The 27,974-nt window shown below is 37.2% G+C and overlaps 1 protein-coding gene across 6 annotated transcripts in view; it reads left to right on the top strand.

Moving 5' to 3' along the window:
* The window catches only part of DNAI7 (dynein axonemal intermediate chain 7), an 89,650-nt gene that overhangs the window by 24,116 nt on the left and 37,560 nt on the right, over window positions 1-27,974 (top strand). For all 6 annotated transcript variants that reach the window (XR_007135863.1, XM_047787372.1, XM_047787373.1 and 3 more), the window contains 4 exons: window positions 802-939; window positions 7,432-7,578; window positions 9,450-9,553; window positions 11,683-11,992. Coding sequence is in view for 5 of the 6 variants with exons in the window: in XM_047787372.1 (XP_047643328.1) it covers window positions 802-939; window positions 7,432-7,578; window positions 9,450-9,553; window positions 11,683-11,992 (699 nt within the window). In the remaining variant the exon portion in view is untranslated. The remainder of the gene's footprint in view (window positions 1-801; window positions 940-7,431; window positions 7,579-9,449; window positions 9,554-11,682; window positions 11,993-27,974) is intronic.

The following is a 27,974-nucleotide window of genomic DNA, read 5'->3' on the forward strand; positions in this document are numbered from 1 at the left end:
AAATTGTGACAATATGGCAAAACATTATAGTATAATTTAAAGCAAAAAATTGTAAGTACAATATGATTACAAATGTAGAATTTACATAGTCTGCAAAATGAATGGAAGGACTCGAGCTAAAATGACAGTGGCAGTTAACACTTAGTAATAATTTTTTTTTTAGCTTTTTTTTTTTTGGTCTTTTTTGCTATTTCTTGAGCCGCTCCCGCGGCATATGGAGTTTCCCAGGCTAGGGGTCTAATCGGAGCTGTAGCTGCCAGCCTATGCCACAGCCACAGCAACTCGGGATCCGAGCCGCGTCTGCGACCTACACCACAGCTCACGGCAACGCCGGATCGTCAACCCATTGAGCAAGGGCAGGGATCGAACCCGCAACCTCATGGTTCCTAGTCGGATTCGTTAACCACTGCGCCACGACGGGAACTCCACACTTAGTAATAATTTGAGAAGTACAAATTAGGCCAAGTATTGGCTTTTGTAAATACAGGAGCTTTATGGCTAGAGAGGAAAGCAAAACAAAATCAACTCATAAATACTATTTTAAAAATAAAAATATGACAGTAAATAGAATTTCTGTTTGAGTTAGTGAGGTTTATAAATTATTCTGATAAAGAGGAAATTGGTTGTTTTAGTGGTATCTCAAGTAACTGAAGTCATAACACTTTTTTTTGTTGTTTTTTGTTTGTTTTTGGCCTAAATTGGGAAAACTAGGTTATAAGGACCCATACTTTGAAAAATAAGTAATATAATCTTTGGTTGAATTTTCACCAGTGCAAACCTTCAAACATTTTTATTCTACAGTGGAAACACTACATTCAATGTGATGGGAGCCCTGATCCTTCAATATCCCAAGAAATTAATACTTTTATTAGCTTGTGGAAAGAGGAAACCAATGAGACCTTAGAGGCAGTGATTGCGAAGAGTAAACTGGTGCTAAATGTAGGTATTTTAGTTTTATAAATTTATTTGTTTATTTATTTTGTTTTTACGGCCACATCTGCAGCATGTGGAAGTTCCCTGGCTAACGTCAAATTGGAGCTGCAGCTGCCAGCCTGCACCACTGCCACAGCAACACCAGATCTGAGCTGCATCTGTGACCTATGCCACAGCTTATGACAATGCCAATCTGTAACCCACTGAGACTAGATGAAGTTCTTAACCCCCGAGCTACAATGGAAACTCCCTTATTCTGTAATTTTAAATTATAGAACTTACAAATTGTCTGATGTTAACTCTAAAAATAGAAATAAATTTAATAAATATAGTGTTTGCCAATTAATAACACTGCTATCTCCTTGGCTATGGAGAAAAATATTTGCTCATCTTTTTGTTTTCTTTTTTTATTTTTACAATTCCTAAAAACGTCTTGTCACCTTAGGTAAGACAACCTAACATAAATCTGAAACATTAACTGCGTATGTGTCTAATTCAAGAAAAGAAAAATCAAGTTTGCATCTGTTTATGTAGATAACTTGAGTGGAAAAGCGTATGATTTTATCCTCAGCTGAAATAGCTGTCCACTATTCATTGATTCAGTACACATGTTTTTAAAATATTAACTATGTGCCAGGCACCTCTTTTAAGCACTGGAAATACAAAGATGAATGAGAATATCCTACCTTCTATTTCTGGAAATAGGATGGATAGGCTAGCCGGAAAAGCTACCACTTTACAATGAACTAAAAATGCTAGGGAAAAAATTTTTAATGGCGTTTAAATACATGGCCTGCCTCAAAAAAAAAAAAAAAAAGTAAAGAAAAATCTTGGAGGCCATAAATCAATTTAGAATAGTGAAGCAATCTCAAAGTCAGTGGCTTAGGCCATAAATCAATTTAGAAAAGTGAAGCAATCTCAAAGTCAGTGGCTTCCCAGATTGCATCTGTAACCACTGGTTTAAAGGGCCATCAGGTGGCAAAGCCTTGGGAACAAGCAAGGAGGCAAAGTTGGATTAGAGACCCTTTTATGGCTGGGAGCCTCAAAAAGGTAACGTGGATAATAGGGGAAAATCTCCTCTGTAAAGGGAGATGTTAAGAATTTGATTGGCTGCTTTTAGCTTAGTGTAGGGAAAATGGAAATACCTCTATTTAGAACTCTTAATAATGAATGAGTCAGAAGTTAGACTGAAATAATTGATCAGCATACAGCACAGGGAGATAACAGATGAAAAATATCAAAGAATAGTTAATAAACACAGCTGATGGAGCAAAGAGGACGAAACATATATTGAAAAGGAGTACCAGGAGTTCCTGCTGTGGTACATTAGGTTAAGGATCTGGTGTTGCCACTGCTCTGATGCAGGTCACAACTGTGGCTCAGATTTGATGCCTGGCCTGGGAACTTCCACACGCGGTGGGTAAAGCCAATTAAAAAAAAGAAAGAAAAAGAAAAGGAGTACCAGAAGAAGATATGGCATTATGAGAAAGAGACAGTATTCAAAGAGATAGTGGCTGAGAATTTTCCAGAATCATCGGAAACCCAACAATCCCTATTCAGGATAAACAGAGGAATCCACACCTATATAATAGTAGAAACAAGAAGGAATTCACTCCTCTTGTGCCTTTTATCCTTAAATGGTTTTTTTTTTTTTCTCCTTTTTCATGGCCACACCTGTGGCATAGGGGGTTTTCCCGGGCTAGGGGTTGAATCGGAGCTGCAGCTGCTGCCGATGTCACAACCACAGCAATGCCAGATCCAAGCCTGTATATGACCTACACGGCAGCTCGCAGTAATGCCAGATCCTTAACCCACTGAGCAGGGGCCGGGGATCGAACCTGTATCTTCATGGATACTAGTCAGGTTCTTAACCCGCTGAGCCACAGTGGAACTCCATATCCTCAAATGCTTTTTGTTTTAATTCCTTATCACGTCGGTACTTCTTGTCACTGTGGGTTACTTCTCCATGTTGCTATAAAATGGGATAACTCCAGGTTCTGTTAAGGTTATAACATTGCCTAATTGCCTAATTTAATGTGGCAAACTTACTTATGGGATTCATTTTACATATGAAGAAACAGCTTTTGACTTGCTTACAGTCCCTTGTGAGACCTTAGATAGACCTTACTCTGACTTTCCAAGGAGGCAAAAGAGCTTTCCATGCATTGTGAGATGTTTGGACGCTAATCAGTTAATCATGTGGAGTTCTTGCCATTGCATATCCTCGCTACCAGGGAGGGTCCGCCATGGCATGATGCTGCTCCAGGCATCTGCTGCTCTGTAATTAGCAAGGAGGCGGCAGGAAGCAGCACTAGAGTTCACTGTGATGAGCTGGCTGTGACATTTTCCTGTTATGAATGTGGGGTACAGAAGCAGAAGTAATAAATAGTAGGGAAGATGAGAAAAGGATAATTAAAGCAAAACAGGAGGCAGAAGAGGTGAGTAATCAATAGCAATAAGGAAACTAAAGCAGGAAGCCACAAGAGCAACAGAAAGAATCAGATAGCAATGATCCCATGGTAAACACCAAGTTCCAAATTATGGAATTTATTTGTTTGACAAACTTTTATATAACACTCTGCCTGGCTTTCTCATCCTGGTTCAAGTTATTCATGTTGTTGCAGAATTCCCCTCATAACCCTGGGAGGTAGGTATCATTATCCCCATTTTATCAATGAAGACGACGATGCACAGATGGGTGAAATAACTTACCCCAAACACACCACTGATAAGAGGTGGTGAGGAGGGAAACCCAGCTTTCTGGCTTGAGCCCATACCAGCCAGCACTACTATTCTCTCTCTCTTGATTTAGAAATTTTCTATATATTGTCCATGTCAGTGTTCAAAATTAAATTCTGTACAGTAAAAAAAAAATTTGTATTGGGGAAATAACAATTAAAAAAGGAAAAAAAATTAAATTCTTCCCCTTCTTAGTTGTTCCTTTATCATGCTATGCCTCAATTTCTCTCAACATTTTAAATATCTCTCCATTTTCTTCTTGCTGTGTGAGTCCTGAGAGGTTGGATTTAATTCTTTGTTCCTCTAAAGGTAAGTTTTTTTTCCCGTTTGGCTGCTGTCAGGAATTTTTCTTCATCTGTGATTTTCTGTATTTTGAAAATGATATGCATTAAAAAAAGTTTTTTTGCTGGGGGTGGGAGGAGGCGTTTAACCTGCTTGGTGGTGGCTGAGCCTCCTGGATCTGTGGTTTGGTGTCTGACAATAGTTTGGGAAACTTTGCAGTCCATATTATTTAGATATTTCTTCTGTTCCTATCTTCTTTTTTTCTGTCATTTCTATTACTTTTTTGTGTGTGTGGTTTTCCCATGGTCCTTGGATATTGTTTTTTTTTTTCATTCTTTGTTCCTTTTGCCTTTTGGTTCTCAAGGATTCTGTTGATATTTCCTCTAGCTCAGAGATTTCTTTCTTCAGCTCTCTCCAGTGGAGGAATAAGCCCATCAAAGGCATTCTTCTTTTCAGTTGCAGTGTTTATGATCTCTAGCTTTTCTTTTTGGTTCTTTCTTAAGATTTCCATCTCTCTGCTTTATATTGCCCATCTATTCTTGGCTGCTGTCTAGTTTATCCATTAGATCCGGTAGCATATTAATCACAGGTGTTTTAAATTCCTGATGTGATAGTTATAACATCCCTGCCATGTCTGGTTCTGATACTTGCTCTGTCTCTTCAAATTGTGGTTTTTGCCTTTGGCTTCACCTTGTAATTTTTTTCTTGATAGCCAGACATGAGGTACTAGATAAAAGGAACTGCTATAAATAAGACTGTAAGTAATGTGGTGGCAAGGAAGGGTGGGGGAGGGGAAGAGTTCTGTAGTCCTGCAATTAGGGCTGAGTCTTAGTAAGCCTGTGCCTCAGGACAGTGAACTTCACAAGTGTCTTTAATTTTTCTTATCCCCTCTTAGACCAGAGGGAATGACTAGAGCCAGCTGGAGTTGAGTATTTCCTTTCCCCCAGGTGAGTTAGGCTCTGATAAAATTCCAGCAGGTTAGGCTCTAGTTAATTAATTTCCCCTGGGATCAAGCCTTGTTAAGAAGAAGAGCATGCTCTGACATATTTCAAATGGTTTCTTTTCCTCTCCTGCTTGGAAGCGCTATGGAATTTCCCCCTAAATTTTCTTGTGGGAACCTGGTTGAATTCCTGCAGGTGAGTCTCAGGATACTGTGGGCTCTCAGCCTCCCATGACTGAATCCTTATGGAGTTTTTAACGACTCTCAAGAGTCGGCCGGTAGTTCCTGTTATGTCACAGTGGAAACAAATCCAACTAGGAACCATGAGGTGGGTTCTATACCTGGCCTCGCTCAGTGGGTTAAGGATCCAGCATTGCTGTGAGCTGTGGTATAGGTCACAGACACGGCTCAGATCTAGCATGGCTGTGGCTGTGGTGTAGGCTGGCAGCTGCAGCTCCAACTCAACCCCTAGCCTGGGAACCTCCATATGCCTTGGGTGTGGCCCTAAAAAGCAAAAAAGCGGAAAAAAAAAAAAAAAGAGTTGTCTACCCTGACCTCAGTAAACCAACTCCCTATATTCACTGGTAGGTCTATCCAATCTTGGGGACAGGGATTTACTGTTTCCTCCCCTCTTATGAATCAGGTTTTTCCTACCAGTTCCAGGTAGGAAAACCTGAACTCTAAATGATATATTGCTGGGGGCTCATCGTGGACAACTCTTGAGAGTTAACTTCGGGAGGATGCCATCATGGGAGGCTGAGAGCCCACAGTATCCTGAGACTCACCTGCAGGAGCTCAACCAGGTTCCCACAATAAACATGAAAGGGAAATTTCCCAGTGTTTCCAGCAGGAGGAGGGGGAAAAGGAACCATTTGAAATATGCCAGAGCATGCTGTTCTTCTTAACAAGCCTTGATCCCAGGGGAAATTAGTTAACCAGGGTCTAACCTGCCAGAATTTTATCAGAGCCACTCACCTGGGGGAAAGGAAATACCCAACTCCAGCTGACTCCTGTCATCCCCACCCACCTTAGAGGGAATAAAAAAATTAAAGACACTTCTGAAGTTCACTGTCCCAAGGCACAGGCTTACTAAAAGACTCACTTGTTGGAATGGAGTGACATCTTCTAAGCTCCTTACTGGTGGAACCAGATCACCTCAATTTCTTCATCTATGAAATAGGCACAGTAAATTGATTCTACACCATAGAGTTGTGGTGAGTAGTGAATGGATTAAAACATAAAATACATTTGGAACATCTCCTGGCACAAAGTAAGCCTTCAGTTCATGTTACTCTGCTCCTCCTCTTCCCCTTCCTTTTTTTCCCCCACTCTCCTCATTGTCATCATATTGTTTCTGTTGTCCCACAGTCTTAGGTAATGACAAGCTATGCCACCTCTAATGGCTTGCTAATGAGAGTTTTGTTACACACAGTGGAGAATTTTTTTTTTAAGGAAATTTATGAGAGTATAGTCGATTTACAATGTTGTGTCAATTTCTGCTGTAAAGCAAAGTGACCAAGTCATACATATATATACATTCTTTTTCTCATATTATCTTCCATCATGTTCTATCACAAGAGACTGGATACAGTTCCCTGTATTGTACAGCAGGACCTCATTGCTTATCCATTCTAAATGTAATTGTTTACACCTACTAACCCCAAACCCCCAGTCCATCCCACTCTCTCCCCTTCCCTTGGCGACCTCAGGTCTGTTCTCCATGTCTGTGGGTCTGTTTCTGTTTTGTAGATAGGTTCATTTGTGCCGTATTTTAGATTCCACATCTAAGTAAAATCATAGATTATTTTTCTTTCTCTTTTTGACCTTCTTCACTTAGTATGAGAATCTAGTTGCATCCATGTTGCCATAAATGGCATTATTTAATTTTTTATGGCTGAGTAGTATTCCATCATGTATATGTGCCACATCTTCTTAATCCATTCATCTGCTGATGGACATTTAGGTTGTTTCCATGTCTTGACTATTGTGAATAGTGCTGCTAAGAACACATGAGTACATATATCTTTTTTTTTTTTTTTTTTTGCTTTTTAGGGCCGCACCTGCAGCATATGGAAGTTCCCAGGCTAGGGGTAGAATCAGAGCTACAGCTGCCAGCCTGTGCCACAGCCATAGCCACAGCAAGAGAGGATTTGGGCCTCATCTGCAACTTACACTATGGTTTATGGCAACACCAGATCCATAACCCACTGAGTGAGGCCAGGAATCAAACCCACAACCTCATGGTTCCTAGTTTCCGCTGCACCACAATGGGAACTCTGCATGTATCTTTTTGAATGATGTTTTTGTCCAGATATATGCACAGGAGTGGGATTGCTGGATCATATGGAGAATTCTTATAAAGGAATTTTTGAAAGAAATATTTAATTTTTCTAAGATCTTAAATAGTATAATAAATACAGAAAAGTATTGTTATATGTTTTACTGGTGGTGTATTCCTCAGTTCAAAAGTGATAAAACATCCCCCGTTTCACTTTTTAGTAAATCTTTGACTTTATGTTTTTATTTATACTTTATAGTTAATTGGGAAATTAAAGCTAATTTTATTGGAAACTCCACCATATGATTTGCAAGAGAAAAATATAATACAGTACCAAGAATCAATTCTAGAACTGCAGGAGCTCCTTCATCTTAAATTCAACATGGCCACAGAACTACTTCTCAGAGTAAGTGCAGTATTTTGCTTTATATGTTGTTAATAACTTTTGTAAGCATTACAATTTTATGTTATATAATTTTAAAAATCCAGTATTTTTTTCATGAATTAAGTCTATAGAAATGGTAGAATAAGGCACCTGTATTTATCCAGATTTAACAACTGTAAATATTTTATCTTTAAAGAAAAACATTATCAGTCTAGCTGAAGTCTGGGATTTTTTTATTCTTAGACCTGCTAAGGTTTACTAGGACCATTGTAAAAATAAATTCATAAAACCTTATGTATTAGCTGTCACTCTAGGTACATCAGTTGACACGAGATTATAATTATTGGTAGTCTTTCTGTTTTTCCCAGATGTCTTCACACTGATGATAATATCCAAATAATCATAGTGCCATTATTATACCTAGGAAAATTAATAATAATTCTGTAACATATTCCAATATATAGTCCATATATAAATTTCCCCTAATATTTCATAACTATCTTATATAACTGTTTATGTTTTTTAAATCTGAAAACAATCTAAGGTCACACCTTGCTTTTGGCTACTTTGTCTCTTGGTTTTTTTTTTTTTTTTGGTCTGGAACACAGCTTTAAAGCCTTGATGGAATATTTTCTAATTACAAAAAGAAATGCAAACAAGACTTAAACATACCCTATTGTAAGCAGTAGCATTCATTTTATTTTTTTTTATTTTTGTTGTTGTTGTTGTTGTTGTTGTTGTTGTTGTTGTTGCTATTGCTATTTCTTGGGACGCTCCCGAGGCATATGGAGGTTCCCAGGCTAGGGGTTGAATCAGAGCTGTAGCCACCTCCCTACGCCAGAGCCACAGCAACGCGGGATCCGAGCCGCGTCTGCAACCTACACCACAGCTCGCGGCAACGCCGGATCGTTAACCCACTGAACAAGGGCAGGGACCGAACCCGCAACCTCATGATTCCTAGTCGGATTCGTTAACCACTGCACCACGACGGGAACTCCAGCATTCATTTTATAATCTGCAATTATTTATATTGTAAAAAAAAAAAAGCCAGTAAGGGAATGTATTATAATTATTAATAATCAAGACTTTTATTTGAAGAAATAAAAGGCACATGATATGGAAGAAAAGAAGATTAGAAAAAAAAATACCGTAATGTTAAATTTGTAGTGGAAATATCAGTGTGAACCAGATTACTTTTTATTCCACAAAAAGGAACCAGGTCTAGTTGTGGTAAATGGCTGATTCAGGTTTGGGGCAGGGAAAGTGAAAGATGAGGTTAGCGAAAGAAGAGTTTGAATTATCTTTTTTTTTTTTTTTTGCTTTTATGGCCACACCCGCAGCATATGGAGGTTCCCAGGCCTACACTACAGCCACAGAAACACCAGATCCGAGCCACATCTGCGACCTACACCACAGCTCACCACAATGCCAGACCCTTAACCCACTGAGCAAGGCCAAGGAACTGAACCCGCAACCTCATGGTTCCTAGTCGGATTTGTTAACCACTGCGCCACAACGGGAACTCCTCTTTTAAGTATTGAAGGGAATCCGAGTGGTGAAATAATTTACATAACTTGCATAATTTGTGAGGCTAATAATCTTTTTTTTTTTTTCCTTCATGGCCCCACCTGTAGCATGTGGAGGTTCCCAGGCTAGGGGTCATACTGGAGCTAAAGCTGCTGGCCTACACCACAGCCACAGCAACTGGGGATCTGAGTGCGTCTGAGACCCACACCACAGCTTGCGGCAACGCTGAATCCTTAAACCACTGAGCAAAGCCAAGGATCAAACTCGCATCCTCATGGATACTAGTTGATTTTTTAACCACTGCACTGCAACAGGAACTCCTTGAGGTCTCTAATCTTATATAATGTTTTATTTTTCTTTTACAGCAAGCAAGTACTTTAGCAGACGTAGACAGCGGAAATATGGAAAAAGTCATTCGAGATGAAAATGTTACTCTATACGTGTGGGCAAACCTCAAGAAGAATCCAAGGTATTCCCATGGGTGATGCTGTGGGTCTGGAGACATAAGGGTTGCATTGAAACGACCAGGCGTTACAGCATGGCATACTTATAAAACCCTTGTTATGATGTTCCCTGGTGGCTCAGCAGGTTAAGGATCCATTGTTGTCACTGCTGTGGCTTGGGTCACTGCTCTGGCAGGGGTTTGATCCCTGGCCCAGGAACTTCCGAATGCCATGGGTGTGGCCAAAAAAAAACAAAACAAAAAACCTCATGTTAGGAGGTCAGCCAACTAGGCTTTGACTCATAGAACTGCTATTTATCTTAGGCAAGTTACTTAGCCTTGTTATGCTTCATTTTATGAACAGTAAAATGATGATTATAACACTTAATAGGATTGGGCTGAGGATTAAAAGTTAATACATATAAAAATCATAATGTGGTCTCTATTACAAATACACACTAAACATCTATATAAACTAAAACCTCTTCTTTTCACCCACTTAACCTTCCTCCCCACCCAAGAGTAGAAGTGGTAGGTAGGTGCTTTCAACATGGTAATGTGAAGCTTTAACAAAATTTCTTTGTGAATTTTTTTCAAAAATAATACTTTCAAAAATAAAACAAATATTTATTATTTTTTAGATATTTAAATGACATTTCCCCAATTATTTTCAACAAAGTAATACCATTCTGAGAAGTGGTAGAGATAATGATAAATTCATGATCACTTGGTTGCTGCTTTAATCTCGAACACTTCAAATTAATTTAGCATGGCAGTGAGTTTTAGGGAAAAATGACTAGAATAAAAGTTCTCATCTTAGCTCTGAAAAGATTAGTCATATGACAGTGAGAAAATTTGGAGGACTTTATTTTCGATATTTAGTAAAAGGAAGGAACGAAATACTTTCCAAGTTCTGTTTGCTACAGAACACTCAGTGGTTTAAATCTGATCAGAGTCAACATATTAATATAACCTCTTCCATTGTAAAATATGTTCCATAGAGAAAAGTGAAGAAAATTAATCTATAATTTTAAGAGTATGAAAGGAAAATGAATGAATAGCTCTGTATTTTTTTTTAATTTTTATGGCCACAGGTGTGGCATATGGAAGTTCCCAGGCTAGGGGTCAAGGGGGAGCTACAGCTGCCAGCCTGTGCCACAGCCACACAATGTGGGATCTGAGCCCTGTCGGTGACCACCACCACAGCTCATAGCAATACCAGATTCTTAACTCACTGAATGAGGCCAGGGATCAAACCTATGTCCTCATGGATCCTGAGCCATGATAGGAACTCCTGAATAGCTCTGTATTAACCACCCAGGTTTAAGAAGAGAATTACGTGGTATCTTTTACTAAGGTAAAGAATTAGTGGAGGCAGAACAAGTTTTGTTTTACTGTGATAGTCATGGTGGGGTGGGGGGGGTGGTTGGAATGATGAGTTTGGTGTTGGGCTTGTTGAACTTAAAGGACCTATGAGACATCAAAATACAACTGTCTAAAGGCATTGAGAGAAATCTGAGTTGACATATTTAGAAGACTCATTAGCATACTCAATAGTTCTTAACATTTGGGGAGTCATAGACTCTTATGAACTTTAAGTTCTTACATATGCTCACACATATGTCAGAGCATTTTTGGACCTTTTAAAATTCGTTCGGGGATGCCTTGTCCCCTAGGAAACATACAACTCAGATTAAAAACTCTTGATGATGTAAAGAATAGTTGAAGCCATGGAAATAATAACATCCAGGAGAGTATGTAGAGGGAGAAGAAAAGAGGGCCTAGAATGGAGAGCTGAGTAATATCGACGTTTAAGGGATGGTTGGGAAAGAGGCCATACAAGGAAACAAAGAGCTGCCAGGGGTGGAGGAGACAAGCATGGAGTCATGGATCCCAAGATGATTTTGAGAAAGGTAATATCAGCAACTGGGTCCAAATGCTGCAAAGAAAGTAAATATGGGTTGGGACGCAAAACTGTGGCCAAACTGAAGTGAATCTGATTTGAGCCCTAGCCTGGGAACCTCTATATGCTACGGGTGTGGCCCTAAACAATCAAACAAACAAACAAAACTGAAGTGGAGAAAAACACTGCTTAGGTATAATTCACAACAGACCTAGAATTTCCTCGAGCCTCAACCTTTTTGTTAAATTAACAGGTACAAAAGTGTCACATTCTCTGAGACACAAGTTGGCTTTGAAATCCCAAGGATATTAGCAACATCTGACATTGCTCTACGACTCCTCCACACTCATTATGATCATGTCACGCCCCTGGGCCCTGCTCCAGCAGCATCGCAAGAACCCACTTCCACGGTGACTCACTTAGTCAAAGATGAAGCCAAGAGTATAGAAGCAGCAGTCAGCAAAGTTCTCCAAGAAGAGAGTAAACAACAAGAAAATGAGTCTAACTCAGTTCATGAGGAAGAAACAAAAGTTGAGGAACCAGGGGACACTGAAGAACAAAAGGTAGGATACATTAAATGTACTTTTTTTTCTTCATGTAACAAATTTTATTAGATTTCCTTGAAGTGTTCTCGAGATTTTTTCCTGAACAACTAGAAACTGAAAGCCACTTCTTGCCAGTGGCTCAGTTTTGAATGTGTAGTTTTTTCTTTTCTGTTTTCTGTTCATGGTTGAGCCTATTACTTCAATGCCCTAAAGTTGAGCACACATTTTTATTTTAGGTTCACACCCCGAAAAGCTTTGAAACAATTTCCTTTTTGTGTACTTATTATATTTCAAACTCACAGTAAATACTTTCACAAACTGAAGGATTATTTTACATTACTCTTACTCGGCTTTTGTAAGAAAGAATTTTATGAAGTAAAAGTTGATTTTTTTTCAACCACTGCACTCCTGTCTTAAAACTTGATATCTTCGGATATAATAATATATTATTTGAGCAATTTAATAATCATATTATATCAGTTAGTTTCTGTTCTTTTTTTTTTCTATTTCCAGATTTTCAATCTATTTACTTATTAGGATGGAATAAATTGTCTCTTTGTAATTAGTAATATGTTCTCAGAACTGAGCAGCTGTTTTGTTTGGCCATAGACAATTTGCCTTTTAGGAAGAACCAGGTTTTCCTACAAGTGCTTAAGATATGAAGTGTATCAGTTTTCGGTTTATTTTCTTTAACCAAGTTAAGGGTTAAGAAATTGAATACAATTTTGAAAATCAGAATAAGTATTATTAGATATTCTAAGAAGATATTTAATTAAAAATTCCATTTGATTACACCAGAATCAAAAATTATAATGATTGTATATATCCATTCTTTTTTTCCCATATAGGTTATTGCAAACTATTGTATAGATTTCTCTGAGCTATAATGTAGGTTCTTGTTAATAACCTATTTTATATAGTAGTGTGTATATGTTATTCCCATCCTAAAAAAAAAAAAAGAATGAGTATATGTGTGTGTGTATATATAACCAGTTCACTTTGCTGAACACCTGAAACTCATGCAACATTGCAAGTCAACTATATTCCAATAAATTTTTTTAAATTAATGATTCTATAGCAATATAAAAAGTGGGTAAGGTGTGGTGGTCAGTACAAAAATAGTATTTAAAATATGATTACAACTGTGTAAAAATTAAAATGACATGGGGGAGGAGTGGCCAGAAACCTGTACATAGCTGATATTTTAGAGAGGTGGGAAATAAGGAATTTGTTCTTTTAAAATTGGTCACTTTTAAATAAATGTTTTTTGAGCAATCTGGTAGCTTTTAAAATATAAAATTTCCTTTTACCTCCTAGGTAGCATAGTAGCTTTACTAGAGTTCAATGGTATTTCTGGGTTTCTTCCCTTTCCTGGACATATGAGAAGATTGCAATCCTTGCCCCCTTGAAATTAGGTGTGACCATGAGACTTGCTTTAGCTAATAAGGTGTGAGTGGAAGTGACACACCGATTTCTAAGGTGAGGGGGGGATAAAGAATGAGTAAGTGGGATATCACATTATTTAAATGTACTGTAAAAAAACAAAATGAAGACACAAACTTACCATAAAATTTGGTAGGATTTGTGATTAAAAGTTCGTGAAAATAAAGAACAAATAAAAAGGTATCAGAATTGTTGTTTGAAAAGAGTATCTGAAAATGGTCTCGATCTGGTAAAAATATTAGCCGGCTTCTCTTCTTCGAGTTCCTTGATCATATTTTATGAAAAACCCATCAACTGTTTACCCAAGAATTTTGCATTATTTATTTTAAAATTGTGAAATAATAATTAGAAGGCATATAGTTTGAAATATTGAATTTATTTTTTATTTTTATTTTTCAATTTTTTTTGCTTTTTGGGCCCACACCCATGGCATATGGAGGTTCCCAGGTTAGGGGTCAAATTGGAGCTGTGGCTGCCGGCCTACACCACAGCCCCAGCAACGCCAGATCCGAGCCACCTCTGTGACCTACACCACAGCTCATGGCAACTCTGGATCCTTAACCCACTGAGAAAGGCCAGGGATCAAACCCACAACCTCATGGTTCCTACTCAGATTGGTTTCTGCTGCACCACAATAGGAACTCCTGAAATACTGAATTTAGATGGCTAAAGCAATTCTTCTTTATGCATATGTATTTCAGTTAAAGCGGGCTCATGCAGTGATGATTTAGTACAGTTCTGTATATAGAACCATTTAAAAATATTAAAAGTATAAGCTTATGAATTCACTGTAATAGTGCAGTTATATATATTTTTCAAGGCCTGTCATCTATTAGAGTAAGAAGTCATTTCCTTTACCCTCATCCAATGAGCTCAAACTAAGTTTTCCTCAGTTTGAATGGCCCTTACCGAAATGTTTAACTATTATCTTTTTTTTTCTATTATTCTTTAATGCTTTATTGAACCATTCCTATTTATAATGATGATGATAATGCCACAAATGTCACAAAAGCACATCAAGAAAAAGGATTCTACTCTGTGGTGATGTGTGTTTATGGAATATTGAGGTTGTTTTCAAGTAAATAGTCTAGGTAACCCAGAGTAAAAGTCAGAAGACAATTAGTAATATGGCAGAAATAGTTTCACCGTATGAAACTTCCACAGCCTGGGAAGCTTGACCAAGAATTGTGTGAGTGGGAGATGGAGGAAGCTGTCAGGTGGAACTTGTTATCAGGGGATTGAAAAAGAGGAAATTGCCAAGAAGAAGAAACTGACATTGATTTAGTTGGCATCCCTGTTTCCAGGAACCAGTCCTCTCATCACACCAAACAAGCATGTGTGTAACTGCTTATGCTTATGCACGTGAACTCTATCACCCTTTTAAAACCCTGAAAAGTTAATATAAGGAAGGCTGAAGTATGTATGATTTCCAAAGAAGCAGAAGCATCCCATAGCAGTGTTTAAGTGGACTGAGACAGGTGGGACAAGCATCTCCTGTGCTGAAGGAGGCTTGTCGGGGGCTGGGGGAGAGCAGTAACTGCATAGGAATCTCCCAACTCTGAACGTCTTGCCATGCGGACTGGTGAGGAAAGGAGAGCCCCCAGGTCAAAACAAGAGTCAGCTAGGCCCACACTAGCCACTAATTCTGAACAGTATAGAACACCTTTCTCTAAGTGCGAGTGGCCTGCAGGTGGCAAAAATTTATAAAGAGAGCAACTCATAAGAGGGGGACAAGATTATTCGATGGAATTTATGGAGGAAAAAAGTAAAATAACTGATGGAAAGAAGTAGGAGATCCAGAAGCTAAATAAAAAAAGTTCTAGAACTCAGGAAGGGAAAGGATGAGTTTAAGATAATAATTGGCACTGAAATGGCTAGCTAAGATTCGAAATAAATTTCCATTCATACTTCAATCTATAGACTAAGAAAAAACAGATCAAAGGTTTAAATATAAAAACAAACTAATCAAAACTCATAAAATAATAAAAGTATTGAAGAGAAGGTAGGGAAGTTATTTTATCACTTTTATAGTCTTTCTTATCAGTTCATCAAAATCAAAACCATACATGGAGTTCCCGTGATGGTTCAGTGGTAACAAACCCAATGAGGATCCATGAGGATGCAGGTTCGTTCTCTGGCCTGGTTCAGTGGGTTAATGATCCATTGTTGCCATGAGCTGTGGTATATGGAGGAGATGTGGCTTGTATCCTGTGTGGCTGCGGCTATGGCTTAGGCTGGCAACTGCAGCTCCAATTTGACCCCTGGCCTAACTTCCACATGCTGCAGGTGTGGCCCTCAAAAGACAGAAAAAATATATACATAAGAAAAGGAGAATATAGATTCAAATATAGCCATGTAAACCTCAATATAAAAAAAAAAAAAAAGGCGAGGAGTTCCCATTGTGGCTCAGCAAGTTAAGAACCTACCTGAGGATGCAGGTTTGATCCCTGGCCTCCCCAAATGGGTTAAGAATCCTTCATTGTCGTAAGCTGAGGCATAGGTCACAGATCAGATTTGGTGTGGCTGTGGCATAGGCCTGCAGCTCCAATTGGACCCCTAGCCTGGGAACTTCCATATGCCACAAGTGCAGCCCGAAAAAGAAAAATAAAGTTGAAAAATGATAGATTGAGAAGAATATTTAAACATATAAAACAAACGGTTAGTATCCTCATGTGAAGAACTCATACAAATTGGTAAGAAGACAATTTCCAAATATAAAATTAGGAAAAGAACTTGAGTAAACAGATGAGAAGAGAAACGCAACTAGCCAATAAAAATATGAAAAGATAACTATAATCAACCAAATTAGAACCAACATTGTATCAGTTCTCATCAGACTGAGTATGAGGGCTTTGGAGGTATTTTTACGTACTGTTGTTAGAAGTGTAAAATTTGTACTCAAGGGAAATTTGGCACCGTGTAAATATACCTATTGGTGATTTTAATTTTAGTGATTTATTATGAAATAATAGGACAAGTAAATAAAAATGAATGTGCTGCAGTATTCATTGAAGTTTTATAGTGGCAAATATAGTTCACAGATTAAGTTAATTGTATAATATTCAGTCAAGTAGTAGCCACTCAGAATAATGATATAGGTTTTATATACTTTTTTAATTAAAAATCTTTTTCTTGAGATATTCTTGATATATGGCATTATTATTAGTTTCAGGTGTACAACACAATGATCCGGTATTTCTATATGCTGTGAAATAATTTCCATCATAAGTCTAGTTAACACCACACATAGCTACAATTCTTTTCTTGTGATGAGAACTTTTAAGATCTCTTTCACCAACCCTCAAATGGGAAATACAGTATTATTAACTATAGTCACCATGTTGTACGTTTCATCTCAAGGGTTTATTTATTTATAACCAGAGGTCTGTACTTTTTGGCCACCTTCACCCATTTTGCCCACACTCACCTTTGACCTCTGGCAACAACCAATCTGTTCTTTGTATCTGAGTTCATTTTTTTCTAGATTACACATAAAAGCAAAATGACATGGTATTTGCCTTTCTCTGTCTGACTTATTTCATTTAGCATGATGCCTTCAGGGTCTATCCCTGTTGTCACCAATAGCAGGATTTCCTTATTTTTAATGCCGGGTATTTTTCCATTGTGTGTATATATCGCATATTCTTTATCTGTTCATCCATTGATGAACTCTTAACATTGTTTCTAGGTCTTGCCTATTGTGAACAGTGCTGCAGTAAACATAGCGGTGCATTTTGAGTTGGTGTTTTTGTTTCCTTCAGTTAAATACTCAAAAGTGGAATTTCTGGATCATACAGTAGTTTTATTTTTCATTTCCATAATGTTTTCCATAGTGGTTGCACCAGTTTGCATTCCCATCAACAGTGCAAATGGGTTCCTTTTTCTCCACATTCTCGCCAGCACTTCTTTTTTTTTAACATCACTTATTTCTTATCTTTTTGATAATAACCGTTCTAACAGGTGATATTTTACTGTAGTTTGATTGGCATTTCCCTAATGACTAGTGATGCTGAGCACCGTTTCATGTGCCTTTGGCCATCCATATGTCTTCTTTTGAAAAATGTCTATTCAGACCCTTTGCACATTTTTTTTCTCTTAGAATGCTATAGTTTTTTTTTTTTTGTTTTTGAGTGGTGTGCGTTCTTTATGTATTTTGGATATTAACCCCTTGTCAGACATTTGATTTGCAAATATTTTCCACATTTGGTAGGTTGCCTTTTCATTTTGTTAGTTGTTTCTTTTGCCGTGCATAAGCTTTGAGTTGGATGTAGTCCACTTGTTTTTATTTTTGGTGTCAAATTCCAAAACATCGCCAAGACTGATATCAAGGAGTTCACCTACTATGTTTTCCTTTAGCAGTTTTATAGTTTCATCTTATATGTTCAAGTCTCTAATCCAGTTTGAGTTAATTTTTGTGTATGGTATAAGATAATGGTCTCTTACCACATTCATTTACAGCTACCACACAACTTTCAACATATTTGGAAATAGCAATCCCCTTATGGGCAGGAACTGAAATTACTGGCTTCCATCATAAAACAAAAGCCCACTTTCTACTGCAAGGAACCCCAATCTCTCTTATCCCTCTGTTAGTAATTATTGAAACTATTAGTTTATTTATCCAACCAATACCCCTAGCCTTACGACGAATAGCTGGCCACCTGTTAATTTACTTAATGAGAAGGACAACCCTGACCTTAATAACCATTAGTCCTACCCACAGCCTTCATTGCATTTGTTATTCTTACTCTACTAACTATCATTGAATTTGCAGTAGCCCTTATTCAAGCTTACTTATGCATCCTGCTAGTAAGCCTCTACTTACGTGATAGCAGCAAACCCATGCATTCCGTACAGTAAACCCAACCCCAGCCCCTGACCTCTTCTAGGAGCCCTCTCAGCCCTTCTCAGAGCATCTGGTTAGTCATGTGATTCCATTTAATCTCAACATTTTTATTTTGCTTGGCTTAACCATCGTATTAACAATATGTCAATGATGACAAGATATCATCCCAAACAGCACTTTTCAAGGCCGTCATACACCAATCGTTCAAAAAGGACTCTGATATGGAAAAATCCTATTTATTATTTCAGAGTTTCTCTTTTTTACTGGCTTTTTTTTTTTTTTTTTTATCACTCAAGTCTTGCCCCAACACCTGAACGCAGCAGTTACTGACCACTGACAGGCGTTTGCCACCTAAATCCATTAGAAGTACCACTTCTCAGCACCTCTCTCTTTCTGACCACTGGGGTATCTGTTACCTGAACTCACCACAGCTTGGCAGCAGGAAATTTTAAGCATATACCTCAAGCCTTTTTTATTATAATATCTCTAGGATTTTACACAACCACAAGCCTTGGAATATTACAAAACACCTTTTATAATCTCAGATAGAGCATATGGGTCAGCGTTCTTCATGGCCACAGGCTTCCATGGCCTACACATGATCACTGGCTCTACTTGCCTAATTTCGCTTTACCTCTAACCATCATTTTGGTTTTGAAGCTGGCACTTCATAGATGTAGTTTGGCTTCTCCTATATGTCTCCATTTATTGATAAGCCTTTTATTCTTTTAGTATTAATTAGTGCAATAGACTTAGAATTAATTACTCTCACTGCAATCTGAAAAAGAATAGTAAGCTTATTCACAAGTGCTATTCACAAATATATGCCTAGCTTCATCCCCTGTATTTATCAATTCTGACTTAAACTAAACACAGAAAAATCAAGTCCTTACAAATTGTGGATATGACACTATAGGATCAGCATGTTTGCCTTTTTCTATAAAATTTTTCATAGAGGCCATTATGTTTATCCTCTTTAATCTAGAAATTACCCTCCTTTTGTCCCTACCCAGAGCGTCCTAAACACCCTAAGAACAGTACTCATTATAGCATTAATCCTAATTTCACCTACCATAAATTTACCCTACAAGTGAACCAAAAGGGTTTAGAGTGCACCAAATATGATGATTAGTTTGAATTAAAACAGGTTATTTTGACTCATTAAATTGTGATTGAATTCATAATTATCAAGTTCCTCTAGTATGCATAAATACTATTCTAGCATTTACAGTTTCCCTAATGGGCTATTAGTATATCAATCCCACTTCATATATTTCCTGCTATGGCTGGAAAGGAATAATATTATCATTATCATATGGCAATCCTCATAAGTCTAAACACCCATTTCACTCTAGCTAGCATAATACCAATCATCTTACTAGTTTTCAGAGCCTGCAAATCTGCACTGGGATTATCCCTGCTAGTAATAGTATCAAACATTCATTATAACAAAATCTCTGCCTACTCCAATTTTAAAAATTACTATTCCACCATTATATTAATACCACTAACTTGGTTATTAAAAATGGTGCAATTTGAATTTAACCACAGCTTTCAATATACTAATTTATTAGCTTATTCTTTTTTAATCAATGTAATGATAACACCCTTAACTTCTCATTAATCTTCTCTGACCCTCTAACGGCACTTTTACTAACTCTAACAAGGTGACTCTTATCACTAGTATTCTGGTCAGCCAGTTCCTTCTATCTAAAGAATCACTAGCTCAAAACCCCTCTCTATATCACTATACTAGTTATGCCACAGATACTCCTAATTGTAACTTTCACTGCCACGGATTCTATTCTACATCTTATTGGGAATAACACTAGTTCCAACACTAATTTCTATTTCTCACTGAGGAAACCAAACAGAACTGTGCAATGGAGGGATTTACTTTTTATTTTTCACACTGGTAAGAGGTCTTCCACTTCTAGTCGCTCTAGTGTATATCCAAAGTATTATAGGGGCACTAAGCTTTTTAAATTTAATAAAGATTTTAACTTTTTTAATTTAATAAAGTATTATAGGTTCACTAAACTTTTTAAATTTAATAATCCAGTACTGAGCTCAAACCATATCTAACTCTTGATCAAATATTTTCATGTTGATTAGCATGCATATTGGCTTTCATAGTAAAAATGCTCCTTCCCAGGTTACACCTCTGACTGCCAGAGGGACATGTGGAATCCCCATTGCTGGATCTGTAGTTCTTGCAGCCGTACTACTCAAACATGCTAGTTGTAGATACTACGAGACATAATAATCCTAAACCCTTGAACTACGCAATGTGTCCATTCCTTATAACTATCCTTATGAAGAGTAATCTGCACCAGACAGACTTAAAATCACTCATCGCATACTTGTCCGTTAGCCACATGGCACTTGTCAGCACAGCTGTCCTCATCTAAACACCTTGCCCATGACCTCCCATCATTTGTACTATTTTGCTGGGCAAAATGTTCGACATTTTTTCATGTGCTGTGGACCATTCATGTATCTTATCTGGGGGAAAGTCTACTCAAGTCCTTTTGTTCATTTAAAAAATTGGCTTGTCTTTTGTTAATAAATTGTAAAAGTTCTTGATAAATTCTAGATAGCAGACTCTTATCTTTTCTTCCATTCTTGGACTGTCTTTCCACTTTCTGGATAGCATCTTTTGATCCACAAAAATTTTTGATTTTGAGGAAATCCAATTTATCCATTTTTTCTCTCATGGACTATGCCTTGGTGTCAGATCTAAGAAACCATTGCTAAATCCAAGTTCATGAAGATTCATTCCCATGTTTTCTTCTAGAGTTGATGCAGCCATCCCTTAGTATCCATGGAAGTTCAAGGACCACCCTGTGGATACCAAAATCCACAGATGGTCAAGTCCCTCATATAAAATGGCGTAGTATTTGCGTGTATCCTATGCACATATTCCCGTGTACTTTAAATCATCTCTAGATTACTTATAATACTTAATACAATGTAAACACTATATAGATGATTGTAAATACAATGTAAATGTTATGTAAATAGTCACCAGCAAGACAAATTCAAGTTTTTCACTTTGGAAACTTCTAGAATTTGAGAGGGGATATTCTTGATTCACAGTGGGTTGAATTTGTGGGTGCAGAACCCACAGATACAGGGGTTTGACTAAGCCTGTTATCTATTTTGAGTTAATTTGTGTAAATTGTGTAAGAGTCCAATTTTATTTCTCTGCACATAAGTAGCCAGTTGCCTAGCACCATCTGTTGAAAGGAGCGTTCTTTCCCCAATTTAATATTGTTTACCCTTGTCAAAAATCAGTTGACTATATATGGATGTGTTTGTTTCTTCGTTCTCCATTCAATTCCAATGACCTTTATGTATATCTTTATGCCAGTTTCACAATGTTTTTTTTTATATAATGATGTTTATTTTTTTCATTACAGCTGGTTTACAGTGTTCTGTCAACTTTCTACTGTACAGCATGGTGACTCAGTTACACATACACCTATAGATTCTTTTTTCTCACGTTATCATGCTCCATCATAAGTGACTGGACCATGTCAAATGTTTTGCTTACTGTTATTTTGTACTAAGATGTGAAATTGGGAAGAGTGAGCCTCCAACTTGGATTTTCTTTTTCAAAATTGTTTTGGCTCCTTGGAGTCCCTTGAAATTTCATATGAATGTTTGGATATGCTTTTGTGTTTCCTCCCAGAAGCCTTTGGGAATTTTCATAGGAATCACAGTGAATCTGTAGATCACATTATGTACTATTGCCATTTTAACAATATCAAGTCTTTCCATCACCGCAGGACATCCTCATGTTATTTAGGTTTCCTTTCACTTCTTTCAGCTGTGTTTTATGATTTTAAGTGTATGAGTCTTATACCTTGATTAAATCTATCCTAAGTATTTTATTTGTTGACATTATTTAAAATGGAACCATCTTCTTAAATTCCTTTTGAGATTATTCATTGCTAGTATATACGAATAAATAGATTTTTGTGTATTGATAATTTTGTCCTCTACCTTTGCTGAATTAGTTGACCACCTCAAATAATTTTTGTTGATTCTTTGGGAAAATATATATATAAAAGATACTGCCATCTGTGTCTATGAGTAGACTTCCTTTTACTTTCTCTTTTCATATGTATCTTTTATGTCTTTCCTTATTGCTCTGGGTAGAACTTCCAGTACAGTATTATAACAATGGTGAAAGCCAGCATCCTGGCCTTCTTCCTGAAAACCTATCATCCTCAATACTGAGCATGATATGTGCCATATGTTTTGCTTAATATTCTATATAATATTGAATGAATCTCCTTTTCCTCCTATTTTTATGAGTGTTTATATGATGAAATAGCACTGGAATTTGTTTAGAGTTTTTTCTGAATCAAGTTGTATGATCATGCAGTAATTATCTTGTATTACATTGCTTGGTTTAATATGTTAACAACCTGGAATTTCTGGCCTATAGACACTTGCTTATTGTGCATAATCTTTTTAATATGCTGTTGGTTTTATGTTGCTATTGTATGATGAAGCATTCTTACATCTAAACTTAGAAGGAATGTCCATCTGTAGTTTCCTTTTTATGATGTGTTTGTATGATTGATTAGGATGGAGCTGGTGTTAGTGGTTTAGAGGGCTAAGGCTACGTCTGGAGGAGGTATGGGAGCTGATCAGGGGCTGCATTAAGTTTAGAGTTTATGGTTATGGTGTATGGTTTATTGTTAAAATTTACATTTTGTGGAGTTCCCACTGTGGCTCAGTGGGTTAAGAACATGACTAGTTATCCAGGAGGAGGCAGGTTCAATCCCTGGCCTCGCTCAGTGGGTTAAGGATCCAGCGTTGATGTGAACTGTGGTGCAGGTCACAGATGGCAGTTTGGATCTGGCATTGCTGTGGCTGTGGTGTAGGCTGGCAGCTTCAGCTCTGATTCGACCCCTAGCCTGGGAACTTCCATATGCCGCAAGTTCGGCCCTAAAAAGCTAAAAAAAAAAAAAAAAAAAAAAGAGGTCTACATTTTGTTAAGGTTATGGTTAACGGTTATGATTGATGGCTTATGGATAAGGTTTCTGGTTATGGTATATTGTTTCTGATCATAAATTATGGTTTATAGTTCTGGTTTCAGTTTCTGGTTATGGTTAAGCTTATGGTTAATGGTTAACGTTTATGATTATAATTACATTGCTATATGATAGATGATTTTATAGGTTTTTTTGGTTAAGTTTAAGTTAGGGTTTATAGTAAGGGTACAGGTATGGACTGGGGGTTGAGGTTTAGAGGTTAGGGTCTGGGGTTTGGGTTCATGTTGATGACTTTAAGGGTTAGAGTTTGTCAATTTTGTTCATCTTTTAAGAAAACAGCTCTCAGTTGATCTTTTCTACTGTCTTTTTAGTCTCTATTTCACTTATTTCTGCTCTGATCTTGTTATTTCCTGCCTTTTACTAATTTTGGGCTTCATTTGTTCTTCTTCTAGTTTCTTGAGGTTAAGTTAGGTTGTTTATTTGAGATCTTTCTTGTTTCTTGATGTAGGAATTTATCACTATGAAATTCTCTCTTACAACTGCTTTTGCTTTATCCCATAAGTTATGATATGTTGTCTTTACGTTTTCATTTGTCTCAAGTTTTTTTATTTCTCTTTTGATTTCTTCTTTGATCCATTGGTTTTTTCAGTAGCAGGTTGTTTGATCTCCACACATTTGTGAAATTTTCTAATTTTCTTCTTATAATTGATTTCTAATTTCATACCGTTGTGCTCAGAGAAGATGCTAGAAATGATTTCAGTCTTCTTAAATTTATTAAGATTTGTTTCATGCCTTGATATATGATTTTTCCTGAAAGATATTCCAGGATATTGAGAAGAATGTGTATTCTGTTACTTTTGGATGGAATATTCTGTATATGTCTGTTAAGGCTATCTTGTCTAACATGTTGTTTAAGGCTCGTGTTGTCTTACTGGTTTCTGTCCAGATGATCTATCCATTGGTGAAAACAGAATATTAAAATATCCTACTATTATTATATGCTTTACATTTCTGCTTTTATATCTGTTGATATTTACTACATGTATTAGGTGCTTTTATGTTGGGTGTATAAATATTTACAAATGTTAATATTCTTTTATTAGATTGACTCCTTTATAATTTTTTAACTCAGTGAATTTCATTATATTTATAGTTGTACAACCATCATAACAACCCAATTTTATATTTCCATCCCAATACCCTAGCCCATGCCTCCCCCCAGTCTGTCTCCTTTGGTAACCATAATTTTCAGAGTCTGTGAATCAGTTTCTGTTCTGCAAAGAAGTTCATTGTATTCTTGTTTTAGATTTCACATATAAATGATAGCATAAGACATTTGTGTTTCAGTGTCTGGCTACCTTCACTTAGCATGATAACTTCTAGATCCGTCCATGTTGCTGCAAATGCCATTATTTCATTCTTTTTTATGGCTGAGTAATATTCCATTGTGTATATGTATCACATCTTCTTTATCCACTTCTCTGTTGATGGACATTTGTGTCAGTTCCATGTCTCGGCTATTGTAATAGTGAACATTGGGGGACATGTATCTATTCGAGTCATGGTTTTCTCTGGATAGATTCCAAGGAGTGGGATTGCTGGATCATATGGTAATTCCATTTTTAGTTTTTTGAGGAATCTCTGTAGTGGTTGCACCGATTTACATTCCTCTTACAGTGTAAAAGAATTCCCTTCTCTCCACACCCTCTCCAGCACTTATTGTCTGTAAACTTTTTGATGGTGGCCATTCTGGCTGGTGTAAGGTGATTCGTAGTTTTGATTTGCATTTTAGTTTTGATTTGTACTTTTGATTTGAAATTCTCTAATAATTATAGATGTTGAGCATCTTTTCATGTGTTTTTTTTTTTTGGCCATCTGTATATCTTCTTTGGATAATTGTCTGTTTAGACCTTCTGCCCATTTTCGATGGGGTTGTTTGTTTTTTGGTACCAAGCTGCTGGTGATGTTTATATGTATTGGAGATTAATCCCTTGTCAGTCTCTTCATTTGCAAATATTTTCTCCCATTCTGTGGGTTGTCTTTTCATTTCGTTTAGGGTTTCCTTTGCTGTGAAGAAACTTTTACATTTAATTAGGTCCCATTTGTTTATTTTTGGTTTTATTGTCATTACCCCAGGAGGTGGATCGAAGATGATACTACTGAGGTTTATGTCAGAGAGTGTTCAGCCTATGTTTTCCTCTAAGAGTTTTATAGTATCTGGTCTTATATTTAGGTCTGTACTCCATTTTGAGTTTATTTCTCAAACTTAAATGTATATAGTATTAGGGCATGTTCTAATTTCATTCTTTTACATGTAGCTATTCAGTTTTCCCAGTACCACTTGTTGAAGAGACTGTCTCCTCCATTGTATATTCTTGCCTCCCTTGTCATAGATTAGTTGACTGTAGGTGCATGGGTTTATCTCTGGGCTTTATATCCTGTTCCACTGATCTATATTTCTGTTTTTGTGCCAGTACCATACTGTTTTGATGACTGTAGCTTTGTAGTGTAGTCTGAAGTCAGGGCGCCTGATTTCTCAGCTCCATTTTTCTCTCTCAGGATGGCTTTGGCTATTCTGGGTCTTTTGTGCCTCCAGACAAATTTTAAATTTTTTGTTCTAGTTCTGTGAGAAATCTCGTTGGTAATTTGATAAGGATTGCATTGAATCTGCAGATTGCCTTGGCTAATATAGTCATTTTGACAATATTGAGTCTTCCAAGCTAAGAGCATGGTATATCTTTCCATCTGTTTGTGTCATTGTTGATTTCTTTTATCAGCATCTTACAGTTTTCATAGTACAGGTCTTTTGTCTCTGTGTGTAGGTTTATTCCTAAGTATTTTATTCTTTTCAATGTGATGGTAAATGGGATAGTTTCTCTGATTTCTCTTTCTGATCTTTCATTGTTAGTATATAGAAATGGAGTAGAAATCTGTGTGTTAATTTTGTACCCTGCAACTTTACCAAATTCACTGATGAGCTCTAATGGTTTTCTGGTAGTATCTTTAGGATTTTCTAAGTCTAGAATCATGTCATCTGCAAACAGCAATAGTTTTACCTCTTCCTTTCCAATTTGGATTCCATTTATTTATTTATTTATTTATTTTTAATTTTTTTTTTATTTTCCCACTGTACAGCAAGGGGGTCAGGTTATTCTTACATGTATACGTTACAATTACATTTTTCCCCCACCCTTTCTTCTGTTGCAACATGAGTATCTAGACAAAGTTCTCAATGCTATTCAGCAGGATCTCCTTGTAAATCTATTCTAAGTTGTGTCTGATAAGCCCAAGCTCCCAATCCCTCCCACTCCCTCCCCCCCCATCAGGCAGCCACAAGTCTCTTCTCCAAGTCCATGATTTTCTTTTCTGAGGAGATGTTCATTTGTGCTGGATATTAGATTCCAGTTATAAGTGGTATCATATGGTATTTGTCTTTGTCTTTCTGGCTCATTTCACTCAGTATGAGATTCTCTAGTTCCATCCATGTTGCTGCAAATGGCATTATGTCATTCTTTTTTATGACTGAGTAGTATTCCATTGTGTATATATACCACCTCTTCCGAATCCAATCCTCTGTCGATGGACATTTGGGTTGTTTCCATGTCCTGGCTATTGTGAATAGGGCTGCAATGAACATGCGGGTGCACGTGTCTCTTTTAAGTAGAGTTTTATCTGGATAGATGCCCAAGAGTGGGATTGTGGGGTCATATGGAAGTTCTATATGTAGATTTCTAAGGTATCTCCAAACTGTTCTCCATAGTGGTTGTACCAGTTTACATTCCCACCAACAGTGCAGGAGGGTTCCCTTTTCTCCACAGCCCCTCCAGCACTTGTTATTTGTGGATTTATTAATGATGGCCATTCTGACTGGTGTGAGGTGATATCTCATGGTAGTTTTGATTTGCATTTCTCTTATAACCAGCGATGTTGAGCATTTTTTCATGTGTTTGTTGGCCATCTGTATATCTTCTTTGGAGAAATGTCTATTCAGGTCTTTTGCCCATTTTTCCATTGATTGATTGGTTTTTTTGCTGTTGGGTTGTATAAGTTGTTTATATATTCTAGAGATTAAGCCCTTGTTGGTTGCATCATTTGAAACTATTTTCTCCCATTCTGTAAGTTGTCTTTTTGTTTTCTTTTGGGTTTCCTTTGCTGTGCAAAAGCTTTTCAGTTTGATGAGGTCCCATGGGTTTATTTTTGCTCTCATTTCTATTGCTTTGGGAGACTGACCTGAGAAAATATTCATGATGTTGATGTCAGAGCGTGTTTTGCCTATGTTTTCTTCTAGGAGTTTGATGGTGTCCTGTCGTATATTTAAGTCTTTCAGCCATTTGGAGTTTATTTTTGTGCATGGTGTGAGGGTATGTTCTAGTTTCATTGCTTTGCATGCAGCTGTCCAGGTTTCCCAGCAATGCTTGCTGAATAGACTTTCTTTTTCCCATTTGATGTTCTTGCCTCCCTTGTCAAAGATTAATTGACCATAGGTGTCAGGGTTTATTTCCGGATTCTCTATTCTGTTCCATTGGTCTGTCTGTCTGTTTTGATACCAGTACCACACTGTTTTGATGACTGTGGCTTTGTAGTATTTCTTGAAGTCTGGGAGAGTTATGCCTCCTGCTTGGTTTTTATTTCTCAGGATTGCTTTGGCGATTCTGGGTCTTTTGTGGTTCCATATAAATGTTTGGATTGTTTGTTCTAGTTC

Source organism: Phacochoerus africanus, chromosome 7 (assembly GCF_016906955.1).
Source record: "Phacochoerus africanus isolate WHEZ1 chromosome 7, ROS_Pafr_v1, whole genome shotgun sequence".
Classification (NCBI taxonomy): domain Eukaryota; kingdom Metazoa; phylum Chordata; class Mammalia; order Artiodactyla; family Suidae; genus Phacochoerus; species Phacochoerus africanus.